At 28.8% G+C, this 26,465-nt stretch overlaps 1 protein-coding gene across 14 annotated transcripts in view; it reads left to right on the top strand.

Annotated features, from left to right (window-relative positions):
* The window catches only part of para (sodium voltage-gated channel paralytic), a 55,681-nt gene that overhangs the window by 20,745 nt on the left and 8,471 nt on the right, over positions 1-26,465 (top strand). The window contains exons 11-30 of one of the 14 annotated variants that reach the window (XM_089176728.1): positions 208-264; positions 2,829-3,263; positions 3,532-3,628; positions 4,132-4,200; positions 6,599-6,849; positions 7,453-7,626; positions 7,718-8,068; positions 8,630-8,834; positions 10,563-10,694; positions 10,806-10,938; positions 11,130-11,254; positions 11,384-11,646; positions 12,098-12,271; positions 17,246-17,368; positions 21,599-21,721; positions 22,484-22,678; positions 22,784-23,029; positions 23,189-23,459; positions 25,154-25,458; positions 25,566-26,465. The exon at positions 25,566-26,465 is cut by the window's right edge and continues 8,471 nt beyond it. In XM_089176728.1, coding sequence (XP_089032854.1) covers positions 208-264; positions 2,829-3,263; positions 3,532-3,628; positions 4,132-4,200; positions 6,599-6,849; positions 7,453-7,626; positions 7,718-8,068; positions 8,630-8,834; positions 10,563-10,694; positions 10,806-10,938; positions 11,130-11,254; positions 11,384-11,646; positions 12,098-12,271; positions 17,246-17,368; positions 21,599-21,721; positions 22,484-22,678; positions 22,784-23,029; positions 23,189-23,459; positions 25,154-25,458; positions 25,566-26,348 — 4,512 coding nt within the window. In that variant the 3' untranslated portion in view covers positions 26,349-26,465. Of the gene's footprint in view, positions 1-207; positions 265-2,828; positions 3,264-3,531; positions 3,629-4,131; positions 4,201-6,574; positions 6,850-7,452; positions 7,627-7,717; positions 8,069-8,629; positions 8,865-10,562; positions 10,695-10,805; positions 10,939-11,129; positions 11,255-11,383; positions 11,647-12,097; positions 12,272-13,271; positions 13,395-17,245; positions 17,369-21,598; positions 21,722-22,483; positions 22,679-22,783; positions 23,030-23,188; positions 23,460-25,153; positions 25,459-25,565 lie in introns of all 14 variants that reach the window. The other 13 variants (XM_089176726.1, XM_089176727.1, XM_089176724.1 and 10 more) reach the window with 13 other exon arrangements.

Genomic DNA, 26,465 nt, shown 5'->3' with positions numbered 1-26,465 from the left:
TCAGTGTGTATGTGTGCGTGTGTGTGTGTGTATTATTAAATATATAATATACATTTGATATTATATATATATTTGAATATATATATATATACATAGATATAGATATATAGATTATACGTATTTATCGAGTGCCTCGTTGGTGTACACAATTAGAAGAGGTTACGAGCCCTTTTGGTAGGAGATATCTTTTCTTGTTTTTTTCTGAAGGTCTCTCGCGCCGCTAATGGCCAGTTTACTTATGTCTACCAGGAAAGTCTCCGGAAGGTACGTGTTATCACACGACATGTGTCTCTCTCTCTATCTCTCTATCTCTCTATCTCTCTTATCTATCTCTCTTTCATCATTTTCGAAAAAAACGTACGTACAAACATCAACATTGTACAAATCAATGAAAGTATATAAATGCAAATTACAATACTTCCAATTTTTTTTTTTATGAGAAATACATAACATTTTTTTTTTTTTTAAATTATGTACTAGTGTAAAATAATATTTTATTATGTTATAAAAGTTAATAAGATTTACAGTAGTACTTTTTTTAAATTTATTTTTTTTTTTTTTAATGATATTTTTTGTGATTTTTTTTAATTAATTATATAATTGTATTGGGATCTCTAGCACTTGAATACTCTATCTGGTGGCTAAATTCAAAATGAGAGTAGATAGGTGTCGAATTGCTACGCCACGCCCCTGCCACAGATCCCAATATTGTTTATCTTTTTTTTTTTTTGTTGTTGATAGATAAAATTTTTTTAAAGATTCGTTAAAATTGTTTGAATAAATATTTACGTTTTTATTTGAACAATAATAACACAAATTGATGAGAATTATATATCCTTATCATTATAGTATTTTTATAAATTAATAATATTTATAATATATTAAATTAAATAATATAATTTTTATTATTATTATTATATATTATTTAATTTAATATATTATAATCATTATTAATTTAAATTATTAATTTAAAAAGGTACTAACGAATTAACGCAACCGTAGCAAAATTCCGCTAATGCGCCAATCTACACTTTAAATTGTTGCAACAAATCATAGAATAAAAAAACTTTATTTAAAACAATCAAAACACTTTTATAATTAGAAACATTTTATTTGCGCAACCCTGACACAACCCTGACGGTTGCTGTGTACAAACAACAAGGTTATTGTGTGCGAACAACAAAAAATTGCTTTTTATTAGCGCATTAGCTGAATTTTTGCTGCGATGGCGTTAATACTTAAGTACCATTAAAAATTATAATAATTTTATATTATTATAATATATAACTTTAATATTATTATTATTATAAATAAATTATTATATAAATTATTATATTATATTAATAATAATATTATTATTATTATAATCATCAATCCTAATTTATCTACTCAACATATTCTCGCAAAATATAATTAATAAATATATTTATTTTATCATATCTTTCATCTAAATCAAATTAAATATTTATTTATATTAAAAAAAAAATTATTAAAAAAAAAATAAATAAATAAACAAACTAACAAATAAAAGGGAGGAAGAACGAGTGAAACGAATGCACTTCGGGGAGGGGAGGGGGTAAATATAATATCTACATATTCCCATATGTTATTACAATGAAATAATTTCGTATCCATGGTGTCGAGTGGTTTGTAATAAAATAAAAACAATAAATAAATAAATAAATAAATAAATGAATTAAGGAATGAGACTGGTTAGAATGGTTTGTCCAAGATTATTTACAACATTATTATTATTATTATTATTGTTAAACGACACCTATATAAATCAATGGTCACCTGTTTTATATATTTTTATATATATATATTTCTTTTTTTAATTTCCAACAAAATATTTCACAATTCTACTCTCTCTCTCTCTCTCTTCTCTCTCCCTCTCTCTTTTTCTCTTTCTCTCTCTTTTTAGGTGTTTTATATTCTAAATATTGATCCCAATAACTCAATGGTGGATCAAATGATTGACTTTTTAAGAATATTTTTTTCTTCTTCATAAAACTTTCATTAAAATTATTTATAATTTTTTTTTCTGCAATAAATTATATTCATATTTGTTTTATAAAGTTCAATCATTTATTTAAATATAAATATTGTTAGTTTTTTGTTTGTTTTTTTTCTTAGGACTGTGTCCCTGTTATTTTTAACCTAAACAGCATTAAAAGAGGTTATGTTGTTAATTGTGAAAACAATTTTTTTGTTTTATTTTTAACCAAAAGTAAGTTGCCCCTAAACCTCAATCTTGAATTTTACACTTTATCTGAGGGCTTAGGACAAAATTATAATCTTTATTATTTCATTTGATTGAAATAACTTTAATATGTATACTTAAGCGCCATTTTGAAAAGAAACACCGCTGTGTGTCGCTGCAATCGACCGATGACCCCAAGTTTTCAGGTTTAAATTGCTCATTTTTAGAATAAAATCAACTTGAAGTTGAATTTATTCTTACAATTTGAAATGTTGTTTTGTTTTTTTTACAATAATTACAATTTAGGTAGCTTAAAAAATTATTTGATTTGATCCGCCATTGAAATAAACCCTGAATAGAAAACAACACAATCCTTTAAACATATAACACTCAGAGACAGACACATATGCACATGCACACGTATAATTAAATATAACATAGAAAAAAAGGTGTGTCCAATGTAATAGAAAAAAAAAAACAAAAAACAAAAAAAAACTAAGAGAGAAAGAAAAAGAGAAAAAACAAAACAAAACCAAAAAAAAAAAAAATAAAAAATAAGAGAAAGAAAGAGAGAAAGAAATAGAGAAAGAGAAAAGCGGTGTTCCGCTTTTGTTTGTAATTACAGGCGAGCCTTAGCCTACCTGGTTCACCTTTCAACCTTCGAAGAAGTAGTCGTGGAAGTCATCAATTTACGATACGCAATGGTCGTGGTAGATTCGTTGGTCCACCAGGTGGTGACAGAAAACCCCTCGTATTATCGACCTATTTGGATGCCCAAGAACATTTGCCTTACGCTGACGATTCTAATGCAGTCACCCCAATGTCTGAAGAAAATGGCACGATTGTTGTACCAGTTTATTATGCGAATCTTGGCTCAAGGCATTCATCATACACCTCACATGCATCAAGGTTATCTTATACTTCTCATGGTGATCTACTTGGTGGTATTGCAAATTCCATTGGCAAACCAATGACAAAGGAAAGTCGACTGAGAAGTAGATCGGTTAGGCCACCATCTGTTAATGGTCATCTTACTGATTGTAATCAAAAGTTTCACTGTGTAAGTTATTATTATTATTATTATTATTATGGTTGTATTTTGTATTTGTTGAGGTTATGGTCAAACTTCTTAGGTTTGCCTGAGTTATTTTTATTTGTGATAATATAATACTATATTATATAATATTTTATTTAAATATTAGTATTGTTATTATTATTATGGTTGTACTTTGGATTTGTGTAAATTATTTTTATTTTAGAAAATAATACTATATTATATTTTATAATATTATTTATAATATTATTATTATTATTATTATTATATTTAGGAAAGTGATTTGGAAAGTGATCCCATGGGTAAAGCTAAACAACAAGATAATCCTTTCATCGAACCATCCCAACAACACGCCGTCGTAGATATGAAGGGTAAGATCAAATACCAATCTAACATTTCTATAAAAAAAAAAAAATAAAACTAGAAAAAAGATTCAAGTACAATCTAATGTAAACTAAAAAAGAACCACAACCCCCCAAAAAAAAAATCAGAAAAAAAGAATCCTATTTAACACGTACCAACACTTCAAATGCAAATGGCAAATGTGTTCATTGACAAATGTCATTGTAAATGTTGAGAGATTTCTCATTCAATCATATTCATTTGTCACAAAATGCATTTTTTCATTCAATCATCACATTCATTTGTCTAAATGCAATTCTCATTTTGTTTTATTTTAAAATTTGAACGATGTCAGAAAAAAGAAACAAAATATTTTGACACACAGAGACCACGTGTATTTGTTTTGTTTTTGTTTTCTTTTTTCATCTGGTTTTTTAATATCAGTGTGTGATAAATTCACCAGCAATAATCACCGTGTGACGTATTTAGGCCCTTTTAGGTACACTCTTTTTTGTTTGTTTTCCTTTCACAGATGTGATGGTGCTGAACGATATTATCGAGCAAGCAGCAGGACGTCAAAGCAGAACACCTGAGCAAGGAGGTAATCATACGTGCGATCGAATCATTCAACCAAGATGTGTATTCTTTTTTTCTTTTTTTTGTAATCTTCTCTTTTCACAACCCCATCTATCTATCTATCTATCTATCTAGTTATCTATCTCCTTCTATGATTATCTGTCACCCTTGTCGCAATTGTGCATATTTTTTCATTGTCTATCGTGCGATGCATAATCCAGTCGTTCGATGTATTATATTCGTCCTACTATTTACTATTTACTATTTACTATTTAATTATTACTATCAGTCAAGGTTATACCTTCTGATTATTTTTTTTTATTATTTTTATTAGGCATACACACCTTGTACACATGGTACATAATTGATTATATTATTTATATGTTTTTAGGGTATGTGTTAAACGTGTTTATTTGGCTTAACGTGTATCTATCTATCTATCTATCTATATATCTATCTATCTATCTATCTATCTATCTATTTTTTTTTAATAATTTATTTGTACATATATATATATATATAATATTTTGTTTGTCAATTATATTTTGATTAGGTTGTTCACAAATGTTTCTTTCTATTTATTATTTATTTATTTATTTTCTTCTTAATTAATTTTATAACGCGTAATATTTTTTATTTTACCGATAATATATTATAATATATTTATAAATTATTTTTTTTATTAATCGGAGTATAAAGAAAAACAAAACAAAAAAGAAAATAAAGGGCTGATAGAATATTATCAAGAAATTGTACATTTTTTTTTTCATTATCTTCTTGAATCATTGAATCGCGATGAAAAAAAAAATAAATAAAACTAAATAAAATTGAATTAACATAGGAGGAGAAAATATGTGATGAAATGTTATTTGTACTTTTGGGGAAATAGAGTTTGTTATCGAGATCTCACAGTTGGTATTTCATCAACACGCAGGCAGGGATTTTAGCGATTTATCTCGTTGCAGCTGCACGAAATATTTCAAGCTTTCGTATTACATACATACAATAGTATATAGATACATATATATACATACATAGGGTGGCTTATTAAAATTATATACTTTATATATATATATATATATTTTTATTAAAAAGTCATTTGAGACATGCCAACCCTTTGCTGCTTTTTATTCGTCGCGAATTCAAATTCAATTGCAGCAGCTGCAGTTAGCACCACCCACCACCAATCAACTCACCAACCACCACTAAGCAGCAGCTACTGCATTTTTTGCATTTGCACACAATTATTTCATAATTAATTAAATAGAAAATTCGTTTGCGAATTGATACGAAAGTTTTTTTTTTTTGGTTTGTTTTTTTTTGTGCGGGTAAAATAACAAAACTAGTCAACGTTCTAACTCGATTATTTTGTTGTTGTTGTTGTTGTTTATTTTGTTGATTTATTTTATTTTGTTTTCATTTTCTTTTTTTTTTTTTTTTATTTAATATCAATAATCGTGTCTAACTTTGTTTTTTTTTTTTTAAATTGTGTCATCCCCACGCACGCTAAATTTTGTATCATCCAAAACTATTGCAATTGTTTTTTTCAAAAAAAAAATTCAATTTATTGAATGTTGCATTTTATTCGTGTAAGAAATGAAAAAGTGTGATAAAAAACCACGAATGAAAATTATCTTCCTTATGTTTTATTATTTTTAACTCGGTACAATTTCAATGTATCTGATAATCAAAATAATAATTTTTGAAAATAAATTAACAAAATAATTAAAATAAATCTAAATGAAAATAATTAAATAATTTCAAAATAAAATAAACAACGAAGATAATTTCGTCAAAGTGTGTGTGTGTGTGTGACAGACAGCATGCAAATATTAACGAATATTATTTCTATTCGATATATCGAATTTTTAACAAAATACACTTTCTACATTGCTTAAAATCATTTTATTGTTTCCACGCTGCAATATTTTTGTTAACTTTCCCCATTGATCGTTAGTTTTCATCCCAGCTTGTTTGCTTGATTGCTTGATTTGCTTGTACACCTGCCCATGTCAAATTTTGTCAAAAAAAAAATAATTAAAGTTGCTTGTAAAAATTATTAATGATAATCAAATGAAAACTAATCGAAATAATCCTTAAATTAAAATATTTTCGTGTTAACTTTCCATTGTGTAATCATTTTGTTCGTTCATCCAGCTTGTTTGCTTGATACTGCTTGTTCACCTGCCCGTGTCAAACGTGTCAAATTTTGTCAAGAAAAAAAAAGAAAAAAAAAAACAAAAAAATAAATTAAAGATGCTTGAACAATTACTTACAATAATAATCCTTAAATAAAGATGATCAAAGAATAATTAAAAAAATAAATAAATAAATAAAAATAAAAAACCTCTTTCCCCAAAAAGAGTGGTACCAGACAAAATGACTAACGCGCGTTACAGTTTCGACCTATTACTTTCCGACAGACGACGATGAGGAAGGGCCCACGTTAAAGGAGAAAATATTGGCCGGGATCATACGTTGCATCGATATCTTCTGCGTTTGGGATTGCTGTAATTTATGGCTCGAGATACAAAAGTACGTCGCCCTTCTGGTATTCGATCCATTCGTAGAACTCTTCATAACACTTTGCATCGTCGTCAATACACTTTTCATGGCATTGGATCATCACGATATGGACAAGGATATGGAAAGAGTTCTTAAATCTGGTAACTATGTAAGTACAAACATAATTCTATTAATAATAATAATAATAATAATAATATCATCATTGTTTATCAATCATCAGTCAATTTATATTTTATTAGGTTGCTTCAAACAACCCATCCAACTCAGCCCCATCCATCAATCCACCCAACCACCCACACTCCTTCTCTTTAATATTAACACTCAGGACACGTGTCCTATTTATTTCACTAATGAGAGCAACAAAGTTAAATAAAACATAGTAATATTAAAAAAGTAGTATGCAATTTCTATACTAAAGATAAAAAAAACATGAGTGCAGATCACACATGTTAAAAGTAAAATCTTCATAAAACTAACTTTCGAGAGAATGAGACGAATACAAATTATCTGGTGTAAGATAATTGTATTCTCTTCTTATTTCATCGCCTCCCACTGCTCCGTTACATCGCCGCCTACCGATCCGTTACATTTTTTCAAATCACACCCATTCTACGTGTTAGTTCCTTTCCCCATTACATCACCGCGTTTCATTTTTTTCAAATCATACCCATTCTAATAGAAGTTTTCACTTCAACAACAGCAACAAAAAAGAAATAATATTAAATGAATTTTATGAAACATTTCAACATAGTTCTTCACGGCTACATTTGCAATCGAAGCAACGTTCAAGTTGGTAGCTATGAGCCCGAAGTATTATTTTCAAGAAGGTTGGAACATATTTGACTTCATCATCGTTGCCCTATCTTTACTCGAGTTAGGTTTGGAAGGTGTACAAGGTCTTTCTGTATTACGATCCTTTCGATTGGTAAGTAAATCTTGTTGTTTAATGTTGAATTGAAAAAATAAACTTAATTAAAAATAAATGAAATATATAATTTGTGATTTCATTTGAATAGCTGAGAGTGTTCAAACTGGCAAAATCATGGCCCACGTTAAATCTATTGATATCCATCATGGGTAGGACAGTTGGTGCCTTGGGTAACTTAACGTTCGTCTTGTGTATCATCATATTCATCTTCGCCGTGATGGGTATGCAACTGTTTGGCAAAAATTACACCGATCACGTGGATCGATTCCCAGGTGGGGATTTACCAAGATGGAACTTTACCGATTTCATGCATTCCTTCATGATTGTATTTCGTGTACTTTGCGGAGAATGGATTGAATCAATGTGGGATTGTATGCTCGTTGGAGACGTTTCTTGTATACCTTTCTTCCTCGCAACAGTCGTCATCGGTAATCTTGTTGTAAGTATTTTTATTCATTATTTCATTAACATAATTATAATTAGTGAAAATAGCTTGTTCACTCTTTGGAATACAGTAAGACATTTTCAGTTTCACTTCGAAATATTATTGCAAATAATTACACATGTTCATAAGTTTATATTTCGTCTGATTTACGCAAAGCAATTGGTTATTAACACTATGACGTCCGGTCGCTCCACTTTGGTGCCATGTGAAAACTATCGGGTAAATGTTGGTGGCTTCATTTTGGTGCCATGCAAAAATTATCGTGTAAGTGCCGGTGGTTCCATGTTGGAGCCATTCGGAAAACGGCATAGTGTTAATAGAAGAGGTATACCAATTTTGTTTCATTTAAAACGTAATCAAATTTTGATACAACATAGGGTTATTTTATTATCTGAAATTTTGTGTAGATGAACACACTGTCAACTCTTCTGTTCAATTTACTTTTAAGTTCCTAATGTCAATTATTAATAATAATAATAATGTGAATAGTTAGATTCAATATAGGATTAATTGATTTTCATTGTGAATTGAATTGAATTTATGTTTGAAAAACAGGTGCTGAATCTCTTCTTGGCCCTGTTACTGAGCAATTTCGGTTCATCGAATTTATCGGCGCCGACTGCTGACAATGACACCAACAAAATAGCAGAAGCAATAGATCGTATAGCACGTTTCGTTAAATGGATCAAGAGAAATTTCCTAACTCTTGCTAAATTGATGCGAGCCAAATTCACCAATCAGATATCCGATCAGGCGCCAGGTGAGGGACCGTCCAACAGTTGGAAAGAAGGTTTATATCCAATCAGATCGCTTGCTGTGTGCGCTGTGTAGTTCGTGGCACTGTTTTTTCGGTTCGGCTTTTTTTTTTCTTTTATTTTATTTTATTTTTTTTTTCTAAATTATTATTATACTTTTCTTTATTTGTTTATATATAATCGGCTATTATTCAATGTCAGTCAAACGTATGTTCTTTCACCCTCCTCTCCTCATCCCTCTCAGGTGTTCATTTTTTGTTTGCTTATTTTTCAATCTTTCAATAACCAAACAATAATTTAAGTGAAATACTTTTTATATTTTTAATTGTTTATCCAATTAAAGAAAAAAAGAAAGATATATAAATTGAACGTTGACTGACACGTTTTTTTTTTTATTGTTAATTACGCAAAAAAAAAAAAAACAATTAATTAATTTTTCTCATATGTTTTTTGTTTGTCGCTAATTTTGTCCTTCAGTTGATTTATTCAATTTTTCGCGAATTCGATTTAGGATTTGAACAAAGTCATACTCGCGTGACAACCTTAAAATGACGTTGGGTGGGATTTCGAAAGATACAAATATGCAAATTTTTCGTAAAAAAAATTAAAAAAAAAAAAAACATTCAGCAAAGATCAAACAACATTAAGAATTTTTATTAATTTTGCTTCGCTATTTAGCAGCCTGGCAGTTATATGTTGCTTCGCTCGTTAATTTGGGTCCGCGTATTTCGTATGAGAGGTGTTAATCCACCATCTTTAAACATTACGAAAATGATTCTAACAACAGCAGGAAATTTCATATGATTGGGTTGGGTGTGTGTGTGTGTATGTGTGTGTGTGTATGTTAGAGTTTCATTCTAACATGGAGAATGGAATTCAATGTGAATTCGTTTCGATTATCATCGATTCGATGTTATCGAACGCGAGAAGTTAGAAAATTAAGTAGTAGAGGTAGATAATATAGTTGACAATTTATAATTTAAAATACACAAAAGTGATATCGATACGATTATATACTTTATTTACATATATATGTATATAAATTACGTGTCACGTTGTTTTTTTCGCAACAACTTAACTAAACTTAAGTTACTTAACTACTTAACTAAACTACTGAAGCGATTTTAATCAAATTTTGCACACTGTGTGCAGTTTTATCCAACTTAAAAGATAGGATAGTATTTAAATCTTAATTTATAATCGCAATATTATTTGTTAAAGTTAATAATAATCTTATCGATATCACTGCAACAAATGACATAGAAGAAGAAGAAGAAGAAGAAGAAGTCTAATTTTTTGTTTAAACAATACAAAAATATCTCGAGATATACAATGTTTCACTCGAACATCGCAAGGAACACGAATGACTCGAGTTGAAGCTTCTTGCATGCTGACTGAACAAAATTTCATTCAACACAAATGAAGATAACATTGATTGAAACACCATTTGTTTCTTTCTCTCTAATGTATCTATTTTTTTTTTAATTATTAATTATACTTTAAATATCTTCGTCAATAAACAAAGAAACTATACTGTGTACCTATTAACAAAAAACAAAACAAAACAAATAATGAAGAAGAAAGAACAATGTTGTGTAGTTGTTGGTGAAAAAAAAAAAAAAAACGACGCACGTTCTAATTGAAATTGCAAAATTGTCTTCCCAAAAAAAAAAAACAAAAAAAAAACAAAAGTCCAAAAAAGGGCGGGTTAGATTTGTTCTATGACTGTGCAGATGGAATTGATCGAGATGGGGACCTAGATCTTGCAGATAGCGATTTGGAAGCATACAGAGATAAAAAGAGTGCGAAGGAATTGAATCAACTCGAGGTAGCCATTGGTGATGGAATGGAATTTACGATTCATGGTAAGCCCAAGCTTAAATTTTTGAATTAAAAAATTTAAAAAAATCAATGCTGACATTAATAAAATAATTGTTTTGTGGATACTCCATCACTTGTGATTTTCTTTTTCGAAGGAGATCTGAAGAACAAATTGAAAAAGAGCAAATTGTGCATGAACAACACCAAGGTCATTGGAAATTCGATAAATCATCGGGATTATAGATTGGACAATGATTATATTAATCAAAATGAAGAGGACACCTTTAGGTTTGTTCTTAATTTTTTTTTTTTATAATAATAATTATTATTATTTAGTTAATTTAACAATTAATCCAACAAAACAAACACACAATGCAACGATTCGTATATTTTTGTTGTTTGATATTTTTTTCTTTTTTTTGTTAGCAACAAATTAAATTTATTTTATATTAATTTGATATTGTTTGTATTTTTATTAGCAACAAATCGTATGGCAGTCATAAAAATCGGCCATTCAAGGACGAAAGTCACAAAGGTAGCATGGATTCGTTAAACGGTGAAGAAAAGAAGGATGCCAGTAAAGAAGATCTCGAACAGGACGAATGTAATAAAAATTTAAAAAAAAAAAAGACTCAACCTTTAAATCCTAAATTTAGTCAAAGTTCAAGTATTTATCTTCCTAATAATACTAATGAAAAAAAAAAAACAAAAAAATCCTAATTTATATTCACAGACTTGGGAGATGAAGGTGACGAGGGTGTCGGTATAATGGAAAGTGAAATCATACAAGCCGACAAGGATCCAATTAATTCCGATTATCCGGCCGATTGTTGTCCAGAAAATTGTTATAAAAAATTCCCATTTTTGGCTGGGGACGATGATGCACCATTTTGGCAAGGTTGGACGAATTTAAGATTGAAAACTTTCCAACTGATTGAGAACAAATATTTCGAGAGTGCGGTTATCACGATGATCCTTTTGAGTAGTTTAGCTCTCGTAAGTATTCGCCTATTTATTTATTTGTTTAATTATTTTTTAGGATATATATATATATATTTATTAACAATTAATTAATTGATAATCATTCACAATTTTTATTCTCAATTAAACTTACTATTATATATGAATGATTGTATTATATATGAAATATGATTGAATAATTAACACTATGACGTCCGGTGACACACACGTTGGTGTCATACAAAAAATTATACGTTGTGGACGGCATAGTATTAATAATAATTAAATTAATAGAAGAAGAAAAAAAGGGAAGAAGTAATTGTTAAAAAAATAAAAATAAAAAACAAAAAGTACAACAAGTAAGAATTAACGAAATAATTAATTGATGAATAAATTTCGACATTTGTATAATTCTTCAATTAATCAATTTTTTATATTGCTAAGTGTTCTATTGTTTTTTTTTTTTTATTTGTTTCATTGAAATTAGGCTTTGGAGGATGTTCATTTGCAACAACGACCCATCCTTCAAGATATCCTTTATTACATGGACAGAATTTTCACGGTGATTTTCTTCCTTGAGATGTTGATCAAATGGTTGGCCCTTGGTTTCAAGAAATATTTCACGAATGCCTGGTGCTGGCTCGATTTCATTATCGTCATGGTAAGTTAATAAATTATTATTATTATTATTATTATTATTATTATTATTATTATTATCCTATTATTATAAACCTGTATACATGTCTAATTGTATTACCATTTTTTAACTTAGAACACGTGTAATCATCATTAATGTTAACATTATGTTTAAATAATGACAAAATGTTATTCAAATAATTAATAATTAATTTAGTTTTAACTCGATTACACAAGTTCTTTGCAACAAATATTAACCATTATTAAAACAAACATCTCGAACAATTTCTATATCGACTTAATAAAACAAATATCAAACAAATTAGAAACATAAATTGAAATTCAATTGAAATTGTAGTTAAAAACAAAAAAACAAAAAAAAAAGATCAAAGAATTAATTTCAAAGAAATCGTTCGAATGGATCTAAAAAAAAAAAAGATTCAAAATTTTCATTTAAGTGTTATATTAGTAAGTCATTCACTTAATTCGAGCACTTGTATAAAATATATAAATCTTGTTCAATTCAAAACATGATACCCTTTTAAAGGGCCAAAAAACAAACAAACTAAAAATGAGTGCTCGAATCAAGTGGATTTAGTCCTAAGTCTTTTGAAATTGTTTCTTCCCACAAACAAAACAAACCAAACCAAACCAAAACAAAACAAAACAAAACCAAAATTTCATCCATGATGAGAAAATCCGTTTTCATAATCCATTTTATCTATATAACTAACTAACTATCTATCTATCTATCTATCTATCTATTTATCTATTTCTACTTCTATTTCTATATTTCTTTAAGTATCCCCTTACAAGAATCAACCTAAAAAATTCCCTATCCTAAAGAAAACAAAAAAAAAGAAAAAAAAGACAAAAATATCACTAGGAGCCGTACGTGGAAGCTTCCAGTGGAGTGATTTCTCTTAATCGATCACACTCTAATGTGTATAAACGTTATTAAGGTATAGCAATTACAAAAAAAACGTACGAGATGCATCATATATATCAATGTTTAATGACAACAGCTATCACTGATCAACTTGGGCGCAATCTGGGCCGGCGCTGCCGACATCCCGGCCTTCCGTTCGATGAGAACACTGAGGGCCTTGAGGCCTTTACGAGCAGTCTCGCGATGGGAGGGCATGAAAGTAAGTCATCGGTCTAAACGAGGACTTCAAAACCAAACAAAAAATAATCATTCAAAGTTTATTTAATTAATATGAAAAAAAATAAAAAAAAAAATAAAACAATTCGGTCGGTCGGTCGGTTGGTCAGTCGGTCGGTCTTCTTCTATCAACGATAGGATTTTCATTGCAATCGAAACAATTGTTTTTTGTTTTAATCAAATTTAATAAACAAAAGCAAAATAATTGACGCGTATTAATGTGATATGAATCAATGCATCATTTATTAATTATTTTCAGATGAAATATTTAATAGAAAGATTATTAAGATGAGATGTAATATGATTGAATTAATTCACAATGTGTATAATATGTTTTATTTTTTATTATTTTATATATAGAATTGCAAATTGATCTCTGTCGTTGTGTTGTATAAAAAAAAAAAAGCACATTTCAAACGTCAAATATTTATTTTATTTACCAATTTTTTCTCTTCGTATTTTTTATTTAGCCTAAAGATCAAAGTACAGTAACGCGAAAGAATAAAATTTATTGTATAAAAACGTAAGAAAAAAGGGTAACACAAAAAAAAAAAGAAAAAATACGAAAACAAACCCTGACGACGAGTCAAATGAACCAAAAAAAATCTGACTGAACGAATAATAAATTGAAAACAAAAAAAAAAGAAAAAAAGAAATAATAAATAATAAAATATTTTGAAAAAAAGGACAACAATATCTAAAATACGATCTAAAGATATTAATAAAAAAAAATAAAAATAATAATTTATAGCTCGTACTGTGGTGTGCTTTTAAATCAAAATGTGCAAAAGAGATACAAAATAAATACACTGGCGTCTCTACTTGGTGTCCGCACTGATTATTATATATTATAATTAACAAAAAAAAAAAAAATTATTTGTCGTACTATAAGCCTTTACTAACGCCTATGTACGCCTTTTGTTTATCTAATGCAAACAACAAAAATATCTTTTAATAATAACAGCAATATCGTTGTGCAAACATAAAACAAATTAACTATTAATATTATATATATTTACGTTTTATATTTGTTTGAACTCTTATCAAACGAACTTCAACTTTTTTTTTTTATATAAATCCCATCGTGCAATATTATGTATATATATATATACATAATTAATATTATTATAATTTATCTAGATGCTTTATGTGTAAGTGTACGAAGCCACCAGACGCCCAACGATGTGTGCGTGCCAGCCCTTTTTTTTTTCCTTATTATTATTATTATTATTATTATTATTATTATTATTATTATTATTATTTTATTTTATTTTTTGCGTATGAAAACGAAGAGTGTGAAAAGATAATTATACTTTTTATTTTTATCTATTTATCTATTTATCTATCTATCTTTTTCTATTGAGACGCACGGACGCTTATCGATGTTGTTGTTTTCATTTCTCTCTCTTTCTCTCTCTCTCTCTCAATCTATCTATCTATCTATCTATCTATCTAACTCTTTCTTTCTTTCTTTCTCTTTTCCTACCTTGTTAAAAAAAAAAAAAAAAACAAAAAAAAAAGGAAAAGAATTTAACATAACTTTGAGATACCAATCCGCCCCACCCCCTCGTTGTTATATTTTACTTATCAAAGCTTGAACAATTAAATTTGCTAGGCAAAACATCGTTCGTTGTTTATGTATTAATTATTTATGTGAAAATAACCCTTTATTGCCGTGCGTCTCTTTGTCAAATATTACGAGCCCTTTTTTTCTAAACAGGTTTGTTTCAGGATCGTCGATGATATCATCGCTCATGTGTCTTCGTCGTTAAAAATCGTCATCGTCGTCTACGTCTATGTTTTGCTCCTGTATATTCTCATATATATATATATATATATTTATATATATATTAATTATTCCTTGCTATCTATCTATCTATCTATCTATCTATCTATCTATATCTCTCTCTCTTTATCTATCTATCTATCTATCTATGTTTATATATATACAATGAATCACTGAATTATTTTTACAACTCACATGCAACTTGTGAATGTTGGAATGTTGTGTGCAACATGTTGCACATGTAATTTAACAAAATTGATTATTAAATTTTAATTAATAATATGTTTTTAAATTATTTTAAATTATACACACACACACACACACACACACAGAGTATATATAATAAAATGAAATTATATATCTAAACTGTGATTACTATTAATATACAGTAGTAATAATTATATTAATTAATTATTAATATATAGTTAATATAATTTTAATAAAAAAATTTTATTCATTTATTAATTGGATAATTAACTATTATTATTATTATTATTATTATTATTATTAATTAAAAATTATTATTAATATAGTAATAATTATATAACTATTATTATTATTATTATTAATTGATATTAGAAACAGTCAAGTTAATTGCTACAAATATCAAATCACAGTAACATATTTCATTTTGAATATATTAAAAAAAAAAAACACACAAAATAATTGTCAAAGTACTCCAAAAATCCAAACTTAATAAATATACAGTAGAGATATATATGTGAGGTGTATAATAATACAGGTGATTCATTGTATATACATATATATATACATATATATATATCCTCCTAATTATTATGATTACAATTATTGTTGAACCGCTACGTGTGTGTTTGCCAATAACTGGGCTCTGTCCAGCCGCCTATTATTCCTTCTTTTACTTATTTGTCGTATATTATACACTGTGTGCGTATATATATATATATTATACATATAATTATTATTATTATTATTATTATTATTATTGTTAATCCATATATTTATATAATTATATTTTTATATAAATATATGGAGAAAAAAGTGAGCTACCCAACAGATATTTTCTCTCATCAGGATCCCGTTGTGTATCTGCTTGCAAACTACTGTCTCAAGGAACGTCCATTGCAGATTTGCGACAATTTTTTGGCAGCCCTGGAACTCTCCGCGTCCGTCGTCACTTCCGTCAAGCCTTTTATCTCACTCACTCACATACATACACACACACACTCTCTCTCTCTCTCTCTCTCTCTTCCTCTTTTTCTGTTTCTTTTTAACCATTCCATCTCTAACACCCTATGAATATCAACCCTTTCTTCTCTTCTCTCTCTCTCTCTCTCTCTCTATATATATATATATATATATACATATATAAATATATTTGTACATATATACAGGATGTACCATTTAAATTGATATTGATTGAAAAATCATTAGAATTTAATGTCAATTTCTAAACAAACAATTTAATTAAACATTATAGTATTTAATATTTGATTAACTCGTTCCATGCCACATGTACCACCGGTGGTACACCGTTGAATTTGACTAACAGACCACGTGTACCACCGGTGGGATACACTTATTAGACAAATTTATTGAATGCACTGAAAATCTAATGAATCTGAAGGTTCTGAACCTCAAGTCAAGCAAAAAAGGGCTTAGCATGGAACGTGTTAACAAAGAATTGAAATAATAAACAATTATATCAATTTTAAATGGTTCAATTTGTATATCTTTTATTTTTCTGTATCTATCAATCAATCTATCTATCTCTGTTTAAATCCTATGATCTATTTTTGTTCCTATCCTAATTGACAAAATAATTAACCAAATTAATGAACCAATTCCTAAATGAATATTATTATTATTATTATTATTGATAGGAATTAATATATATATAATTAGCTTCCTCGAAAAAAAAAATGGATTCTTCTCTACCAATAGAACCAAAATTTCCAAAATAATTTAAAAAAAAAAAAAAACACACACAATTTTCCATTCCCGTAGTCTGTGAAAAAAAAAAAAGAAAAAACATCTTGCTGTGATTCGCTCTCGTTTCTCGCTCGCAGGTGTCGCTCATTAACTTCGTAGCGTCGCTCTGTGGCGCTGGCGGGATCCAAGCCTTCAAAACAATGAGGACCCTAAGGGCCCTAAGGCCACTCAGGGCGATGTCTAGAATGCAGGGGATGCGGGTATGTAGCCCTACGTCTCAGCGGACCTTGTCACTTGCTCTTTGACATTTCTTATTCCAAACAAATTTTCTAATTATACTTCATCAAATATTTCAATTATCGTCGTCCAAATTTTCTATATATATATATATATATATATATATATATATATACATATATATACAAAATATACATATACATCTTTAATATATATAAAAATTACGTGTCACGTTGTTTGTCCGCAATGGACTCCTAAACTACTGAACCAATTTTAATCAAATTTTGCACACTCTGTGCAATTTCATCCAACTTAAAAGATAGAGTAGTTTATTATAGTTATATATATATATATTATATATGTATATTTAATTTATATTCCATACTATTTTTAATCATACCCATGACAATTTTAATTTGATGTATTTAATTAGTAAATTTCGATTATTCCGTGTGTTCTATTTTTTATAAACAAATTTCAATTTTTTACAACAACAACAACAATAACAACAACAAAAAATAGAAACAAATTATAAATGAAAAAAAAATACTTTCTGTTTCTCTTCTACCTTTCTATCTATCTCTTTCTTTCTTTCTTTCTTTCTTTCTTTCTTTCTGTCTATCTTTCTTCTCTCTTTCTCTCTTATTGAAATGGATGAAAGAAAAAGATAAAAAAAAAAAAAAAAAAAAATTAAACTTAGAGTCCCTTTTCTCCCTCACTTGAATTCGATTCATCTTCGTAAAAATTGTCACCTTCAACAACAATTTTCCAGCCCCCCCTTTTTTCATTCCAATCAAAAAATACACCTGGAAACACCCTTCTTTCACCTTTCACTTTTTCAAAACACCCCCCCCCAGCCCCCTCACTAATACCACGTTTATCTTATTCTCATGCACGTGATGAATTATGCATTTTATTCGAACGATTTTGATCGTCGCGAATGCACACAAAAGCTTGTTGGCGAAACATAGTAGTAGAAAATCAAACAAACGTTTTTTTTTTTTTTTTTAATTATTATTAGTTAGATATTAGATGAGTTTTGCAATCATTATTTAAAAAAAAATTATTAAAACACGCAGTAGTACAACAATTACAAAAACAATTACAAATATACAACAATTACAATATTACAACTACAGCTACAGCAGCAGCAACAGCAACAGCAGCAGCATATATAAACCACGATCTTGATTTATAAACAAAATATAAATGAAAAATTCAATATTTATTATAATTATAATTATAATAATTGTTAGTCAGTAACAACAAAAATATAATAGAAATTTTTTTATTATATTTCTTATTTGTCTATCTATTATTTTTATTTTTATTTTATCTTGTCCCACATTTTTGCAAAATTAATTATGATAATTATGATGATGATAAAAGTATCAAATTAAAAGTTTGTTCATTAATTTTTATTTTTTATTTTTTTTTATTTTTTAGGGCAACCATATCAATTCACTTTTTATTCCAATTTATGATAGAATACTTTTCTATATTTTTTTGTTTAAATAAATAATTAATTATCCATGATAAAATTAAACGTAATACAAGCTGATAGTAAATAATATGATATAGAATTATAATAATCAAAAATGAGAGGACCAATTCCTCATTTGAATCTTTCAACTAACTATCTTTATCTACCACTATCTTTCTTCCCATCTATCTATCTATCTATCTATCTATCTATCTCTTTCTATCTTTCTCTTTCTATCTTTCTCTTTCTCTATTTATTGAATTGACAACTAAATAATTGCAGATGTCATCAATAATTTTCCTTTGAAAAATTTGCAATTACTTTAGATTGTCAACCCAATATTATTTCTATCTCTTCCTATTTATCTATATTATTATTTAATAATCCCTTTAAAAAAAAAAAAAATAAATTAAAAGCAAGATCGTATTAAACTTGACATAATATAAATACATCGTTTTCAAAAATATAATACATCGTTTCTCAACATATAAAACTGCAACACAAGGTCGCTGAGGCACTGGGCGTAGAGTTATTGGTCATGCCCACGCCCTGACACCATTTATCTAATTTTTATATAGTAGCTCGCTCTGCAACTATCTATTTCTATTTCATTTATTTTTCTTCTTATTATCTGCTATATTTCTTCTTCAAATATTAATCAATCGATTTATATTTCGATTTCATAAACAAACCACCACCCACCCACTAACCTTCCACTGTGTCTTCCTTCCACTCTTAAATTTTTTTCTTTTGTTGTTTTTTTTTTTTTTATCAAATTACCTTGCTTAACTCTTACAATCTATTTATCTAATTATCTTATCTTATCTTATCTTATCTTATCTTTCCTTATTTATTTTATTTTATTTCTTATTATCAACACAAAGTGCATATATTTATATATTTATTCACATGCCTGCAAATCCTCTTTCTATTTCATTTTTATTTCCATTTCATTCTAATCTCAATTTGCACACAATTATTTATGTTATTTTAATGTAAAATAAATATTACGCTAATTTATTTCTTATTTATGTTGTCACAAATTATTGTTAATTATTATTTTACTTTAATAATAATAATAATGTTGAACTATATTGCATTATATTTCGTTTTCTTGTAAATATACAATTGTTTGTCCGCGATTAACATCAAAACTACATTACCAATGTAAATAAAAATTGATTTATTTTATTTCTTTTTCTCTAACTTAAAAGATAGAAAACAATTCTATCATGTTTCTTTATTTATTTTTTGTCAAAGTGCATATTTATTCACATGCTTGCAAATCCTCTTTCTATCAATTCTCTTTCAATTTCATTCAAAGCTCACCATTGTCAATTCTATCTTTTTTTTTTTTTTATTTTGTCCACTTATTTGGCTTACTATGTCCCCTCCTCCCCCCCCTCTCTCTTTTTGTATTTATTTATTTAATTCATTAGCTCATTCTCTTATTGATTAGTTTCTAATCCCACTCAGACCACAAATGTGATTATGCTTTCTCGCTGACACTGAGCTTTTTCTTTTCCTCTCTCACTTCCTCTCTCTCTCTCTCTCTCTCTCACACACACGTTCTCTCTGTTGCTCTCTCTTTCTATTCACTTTGCTTAGCTTAAAAAAAAAAAAAAATGCTTTCAGCATGACGCACACAAGCGCTTCTTGCTATTTCGTGCTACTAACCTTCCACGCACGATTTTTTCTACGTGCTTGTAAATTTCTACATTTACAATAACAACAATAATAACAACAACAACAACAGCAACAACAATAACAACAAAATATTGCTTTATCTTCGTAGCTCGTATATTATTTCACATAGTGCTATTATTCTTCTTCTTATTATTATTATTATTATTTATTATTTATTATTATTATTTTTTAACGATATTACTTGTACACAAATACGAAACACTTAACAGTTGTAATCAATATAGTAGAAGTAGTATAGTAATTTATATTCGCTAAAGATACATAATATTACACATATACATAGATATATGTATATATGTAGATGTATCCAATGCATCTTACATCAAAAATTATTTACGACGATCGGCCTGTCATTTAAATTACATTTTAATTAATATCAATTATTATTCGTCTAATGATTTTACTTTTTTATTATATTGTGCAATTAATCAAAATAAAATATACAATTAAATAAATTAAATAAAATCTTGAACGATTGTATTATAAAACATTTTGTTTTATATTTTATTTGTAATATCTAACATCTTTCAAAATAAAATAATTAATAAAAAAAAATTTTGGCTGGTTATATTAAAAAAAAAAAAAAAGAAATAAATAAAAAATAAAACAACACTAACAAAAAAAAAAATATATAAAATTGCATAAGGCCGATCGCGTATACTTGAAAACTTTGAGAAAAAATGCCTAACTTTTTCTATTTTTACATATATATATATATATAAATATATCTATCTATTTCTATTATCTTGTTTTATTTCATTTTCTTTTTTTATTTTTCATCTTTTATCTTTTATCTATCTTTCTGTCTGTCGCACAAAATCGCGTAGGCGCATATAGGCGCATATATATACACATTTATATATATATATATATTAGTATACATTACATATAGGAATATTAGAGACGCATATAGAGACGCATATATAGATATATATATAGTTGGCGCATCATAGAATAGCGCATAAAATAGAAGCGCATATACATTATATATTTCTAGATTCGAAGATTACATGATCAATTGTTTAACATCATAATTTTCAATAATTAATCCTTATTCTCACAGGTAGTCGTCAACGCTTTGGTACAAGCTATTCCATCCATCTTTAACGTCTTGCTGGTCTGCCTTATTTTTTGGCTGATATTCGCCATCATGGGCGTGCAGCTGTTCGCCGGCAAGTATTTCAAGGTAAATATTTCACATTTTTATTATATAATTCATTATAATAATCTCATTCATTTATTCTTTTTCATTCAGATATTTATATTTTGTTAAAAAGAAAACTTGTATGCATATCACACAAGTTAGAAGTGTAACCTTCGAGTAAACAAATTTTGACGATAATTTATTATTATAATATTATTTCTACTTTTAATTTGTAATTATTTATTTAATTTTTAATTTAATTATAAAAATGTGCGGAGCCTGTAAGAATGCAACCCTCCAGACACACTTTGAAAATGTTGCTTGCGAGCGTCATCTGTCGGGACGGAATTTTTGTTCTGCCCGAAAAATAGGCAACCCTTCATACACACGTGTATAAACAGTTTTGACTGGAAAAAAATTTCGTCCCAGAAGATGTCGCTCGCAAGCAACATTTTCAAAGTGTGTCTGGAGGGTTGCATTCATACAGGCCTCCTAGCATTTTTATAATAATTATTAAGAAAGTAAATAATTAACAAATCAAATATTAACTCTAATATTGTCATTAATTTATGCAAATTTTAGAATAATATTCAATATTTTATATGAAATAAAAATAAATAATCATGTGTTCAGATCACACGTGTTAAAAGTTAAACCTTGAGATGAATGCAGAGTATCAAGAGTATAAGATAATTGTAGGATTTTACACATCCCGGTTTCGTTTTCCCCCTACATCAATGCATTTCACTTTTTCAAATCACATCCATTTTAAAGAAGTTTTCACTTGAAAAATAATGTTTACAGTGCGTCGATGCGAATAAGACTACGCTTAGTTATGAAATCATACCTGATCGAAACGCATGTGTAGCGGAAAATTACACATGGGAAAATTCACCGATGAATTTCGATCACGTTGGTAAAGCATACCTGTGCCTCTTCCAAGTGGCTACCTTCAAAGGATGGATACAAATCATGAACGACGCTATCGATTCGCGAGAGGTAAGACAAAATCAATCAGTTGCATCAATTTGATCAGTGTGTGTGTGTGTGTGTGAATCTCGTTGGATTCATTTTATAATAAATTTGTTTATTATTATTTTGTAGGTCGACAAACAACCAATACGCGAAACTAACATCTACATGTATCTCTATTTCGTATTTTTCATCATATTCGGATCATTTTTTACCCTTAACCTGTTCATTGGTGTGATCATCGACAACTTTAACGAGCAAAAGAAGAAAGCCGGTGGATCACTCGAAATGTTCATGACGGAGGATCAAAAGAAATATTACAATGCCATGAAAAAAATGGGTAGCAAGAAACCATTGAAGGCCATTCCTCGTCCAATCGTAAGTCATTTCATTATCATCCTTATTAACACTATGACGTCCAGTGGCTCCACGTTGATGCCATGCAAAAATTAACGGAGGTCATAGTGTTAACAAATCGATATAACAATTTTGTGATTCGATATATAATTAATATAATTGTTTATGATTGATTTACAGTGGAGACCGCAAGCTATAGTGTTCGAAATAGTGACGGACAAAATGTTCGATATGATAATCATGTTGTTCATCGGGCTTAACATGCTTACGATGACATTGGACCATTATCAAATGAGCGACACATTCAGCAACGTTCTGGACTATCTCAATATGATATTCATTGTGATATTCACCAGCGAGTGTCTCCTGAAAGTTTTCGCCCTACGTTACCATTATTTCAAGGAGCCCTGGAACCTCTTTGATTTAACTGTTGTTATATTATCAATATTAGGTAACGTAACATAATGATTAACTCAGTCGTATGACTCTGATGAAACGATGTCAATTATTTAAGACGAAACTAAGAATCCTGTTGGTTGTTTCAAATTTTTTTCGAACAATTTGTTCATAATCAAACGAATGCTTTATATTTCAGTAGTAGTAGTCAATAATATAGCAAGCATCATATCATAGGCATGTAACAAACAACTGAACATTTCACCACAATTATATATCTATCTATCTATCTATCTATCTATCTATCTATCTTTTTCACGTGCACGTATAAAAATTGTTTTTAACAAACAAATAATATTTAAATTTATAGATTTAAAAAGAACCAACAGATTCGTACGTTTCATTTGCGTCGCAACGACTGATCGATATCATTAAGTTACGTCGCCTCACATTGACGTTACTTTGATGTTATCCTATTTCATAATATCCTTCTGTGACAACCTTTTATATACCTTGATCCTTCCAAAAAAAAAAAAAAACAATAAGTATACAATAATCGTTGCTAATGCACCAAACTTCTTTATCTCCTGACGATTATACAAAAAGAGATTAAAACAAAAAAATGACTGACACGTGAATCACCACGTGGTTTATTTATTTATTTATTTATTTACAAAAAAATTATATAAGATAATAATTAGTTAAGTTAATATTTCTAATATTTAAAAATCAAATTTTTATTAATCTATTAATGTTTTATACAAATTTATTAATCGTCAGGAGACAAAAGCAAGCAAGGTGTGTGCTACCCAAAACAAAATTACATTTTTTTGTATATTCGACTAATCTTAATCGATGTTACCGGTAAGATGGGGTCTGTATCAAAAAATAGATATCGTAGATACTTTTTTCTAAATCAATTTTCTTAGATCTAGTTTCGAGATCGTGTCTTTACTTTTTTTGTTCTGTTCTGATACTTCTTCTCATTTTTTTCTTTTCGATTTTTGGAATGTCACGATACTTTTTAAAATATACACACTATTTTTTTATTGGGTGATAGATCATAGACTTTTTTTTTCACTGCACAGTAGATCTCAGATAATTAGATAAAAAAAAAAGAAAACCAAACTAATATTAGTTTACTTCGATAAAATATTATCAACAAATTTGATTGCACGATTCTTCAATTTAAATACGTGCTCGAATATAGCATGATTCTTTTTTTAATCTATTCACTGATATGTTTTCTATTTTCTGGACAATGTGAATTAGTCAGATGCACCTTATCTGCTTTTATAAATAATAAAAAAAAACAAATCAGAAGCATCGATCATTTCATATATGATAGATAAAAAAGAAAGCCAAACATTCTCGTCAAAATATTTTTTAAACAATTTCGAATACACAACACTTTTATAAATAGATCAGATTTTTGATACAACACGACAGCTACGTAGAGAGATTTTTTTTTTCTCTAAAGCATGGCATACTGAACATTTTTTTTTCTAATTACCATAGATCACGAAAGTGCACGAAAAAATTAACAAAATTAATTAGAAATTATTTCAATAAATTCGTGATAATAATACCTTTTAACCTATGACCACAATCTTCCAAATAATTTATTTTAATATCTTTTTTTCAATTACCAATCAATCTCCAATTATTTCCTATATCCAAAATCACCATAGAAATATAAAACAAAGAAATTGTTCTAACATATTGTTTGTCTTTTTTTCTTAAATATAGGTCTGGTGCTCAGCGATATAATCGAGAAATATTTCGTATCCCCGACCTTACTTCGAGTAGTGAGAGTGGCTAAGGTCGGTCGTGTGCTACGTCTTGTGAAGGGTGCAAAGGGCATTCGTACTTTATTATTCGCTCTTGCGATGTCCTTACCTGCTCTATTCAACATTTGCCTACTGCTGTTCCTCGTAATGTTCATCTTCGCTATCTTTGGAATGTCCTTTTTCATGCACGTTAAGGACAAGAGTGGTCTCGACGATGTATATAACTTTAAAACTTTTGGACAGTCGATGATACTGCTGTTCCAGGTTGGTAAATCAACTTATACAAAATTTATAAGAAAAATACAGTCAATTCTAGTAGTAACAACACATTAAATATATAATTGAAATACAATGAAATAATGAAACCACAGATGTCAACGTCCGCCGGTTGGGACGGCGTATTGGACGGCATAATAAATGAAGAGGATTGTCAAGAACCGAACAACGAAATCGGTTATCCTGGCAATTGCGGTTCATCGACGATCGGTATAGCCTATCTGCTGTCATACTTGGTGATCAGTTTCTTGATCGTGATAAACATGTACATCGCTGTTATCTTGGAAAATTATTCTCAAGCAACTGAAGACGTGCAAGAAGGTTTGACTGACGATGATTACGATATGTATTACGAGATTTGGCAACAATTCGATCCGAAGGGTACACAATATATAAGATATGATCAGTTATCGGACTTCTTAGACGTATTGGAGCCCCCATTGCAAATACACAAGCCGAATAAGTATAAGATCGTGTCGATGGATATCCCGATATGTAAGGGTGACCTTATGTTTTGCGTCGACATCCTCGATGCTCTTACAAAGGACTTTTTCGCGCGCAAGGGTAATCCAATTGAAGAAACTGGTGATTTGGAGGTACAAACTCGTCCAGGTGAGGCCGGTTACGAACCGGTATCGTCGACGTTATGGCGTCAACGTGAGGAATATTGTGCCAGGTTGATACAAAATGCCTGGAGAAAGCACAAACAACAACGTCTCGGTGGTCCCAGCGAGGAAAGCGATGATCCCGATACGGATCCACGTGTTCGACAAACAGCGGTATTAGTCGAAAGCGATGGATTCGTCACGAAAAATGGACATCGCGTTGTCATTCACAGTCGATCGCCTAGCGTAACCTCAAGGACGGCCGACGTCTGATCATTATTGCCGTTTACATCGCCGAATTCCTTCGATTTTATCAAACGAGCTGATCCTCGCTAAGCAAAAGCAATTAATTGCCGTCGTCATTATCGACGTCGTCGTCGTCGTCGTCGT

The sequence above is a fragment of the Polistes dominula genome, unplaced genomic scaffold (assembly GCF_049000335.1).
Source record: "Polistes dominula isolate Pdom_NZ unplaced genomic scaffold, Pdom_raw_medaka contig_80, whole genome shotgun sequence".
Classification (NCBI taxonomy): Eukaryota; Metazoa; Arthropoda; class Insecta; order Hymenoptera; family Vespidae; genus Polistes; species Polistes dominula.
Note: the sequence above shows the minus strand (reverse complement) of the source record. Positions and strands in the feature narration are given on the sequence as shown.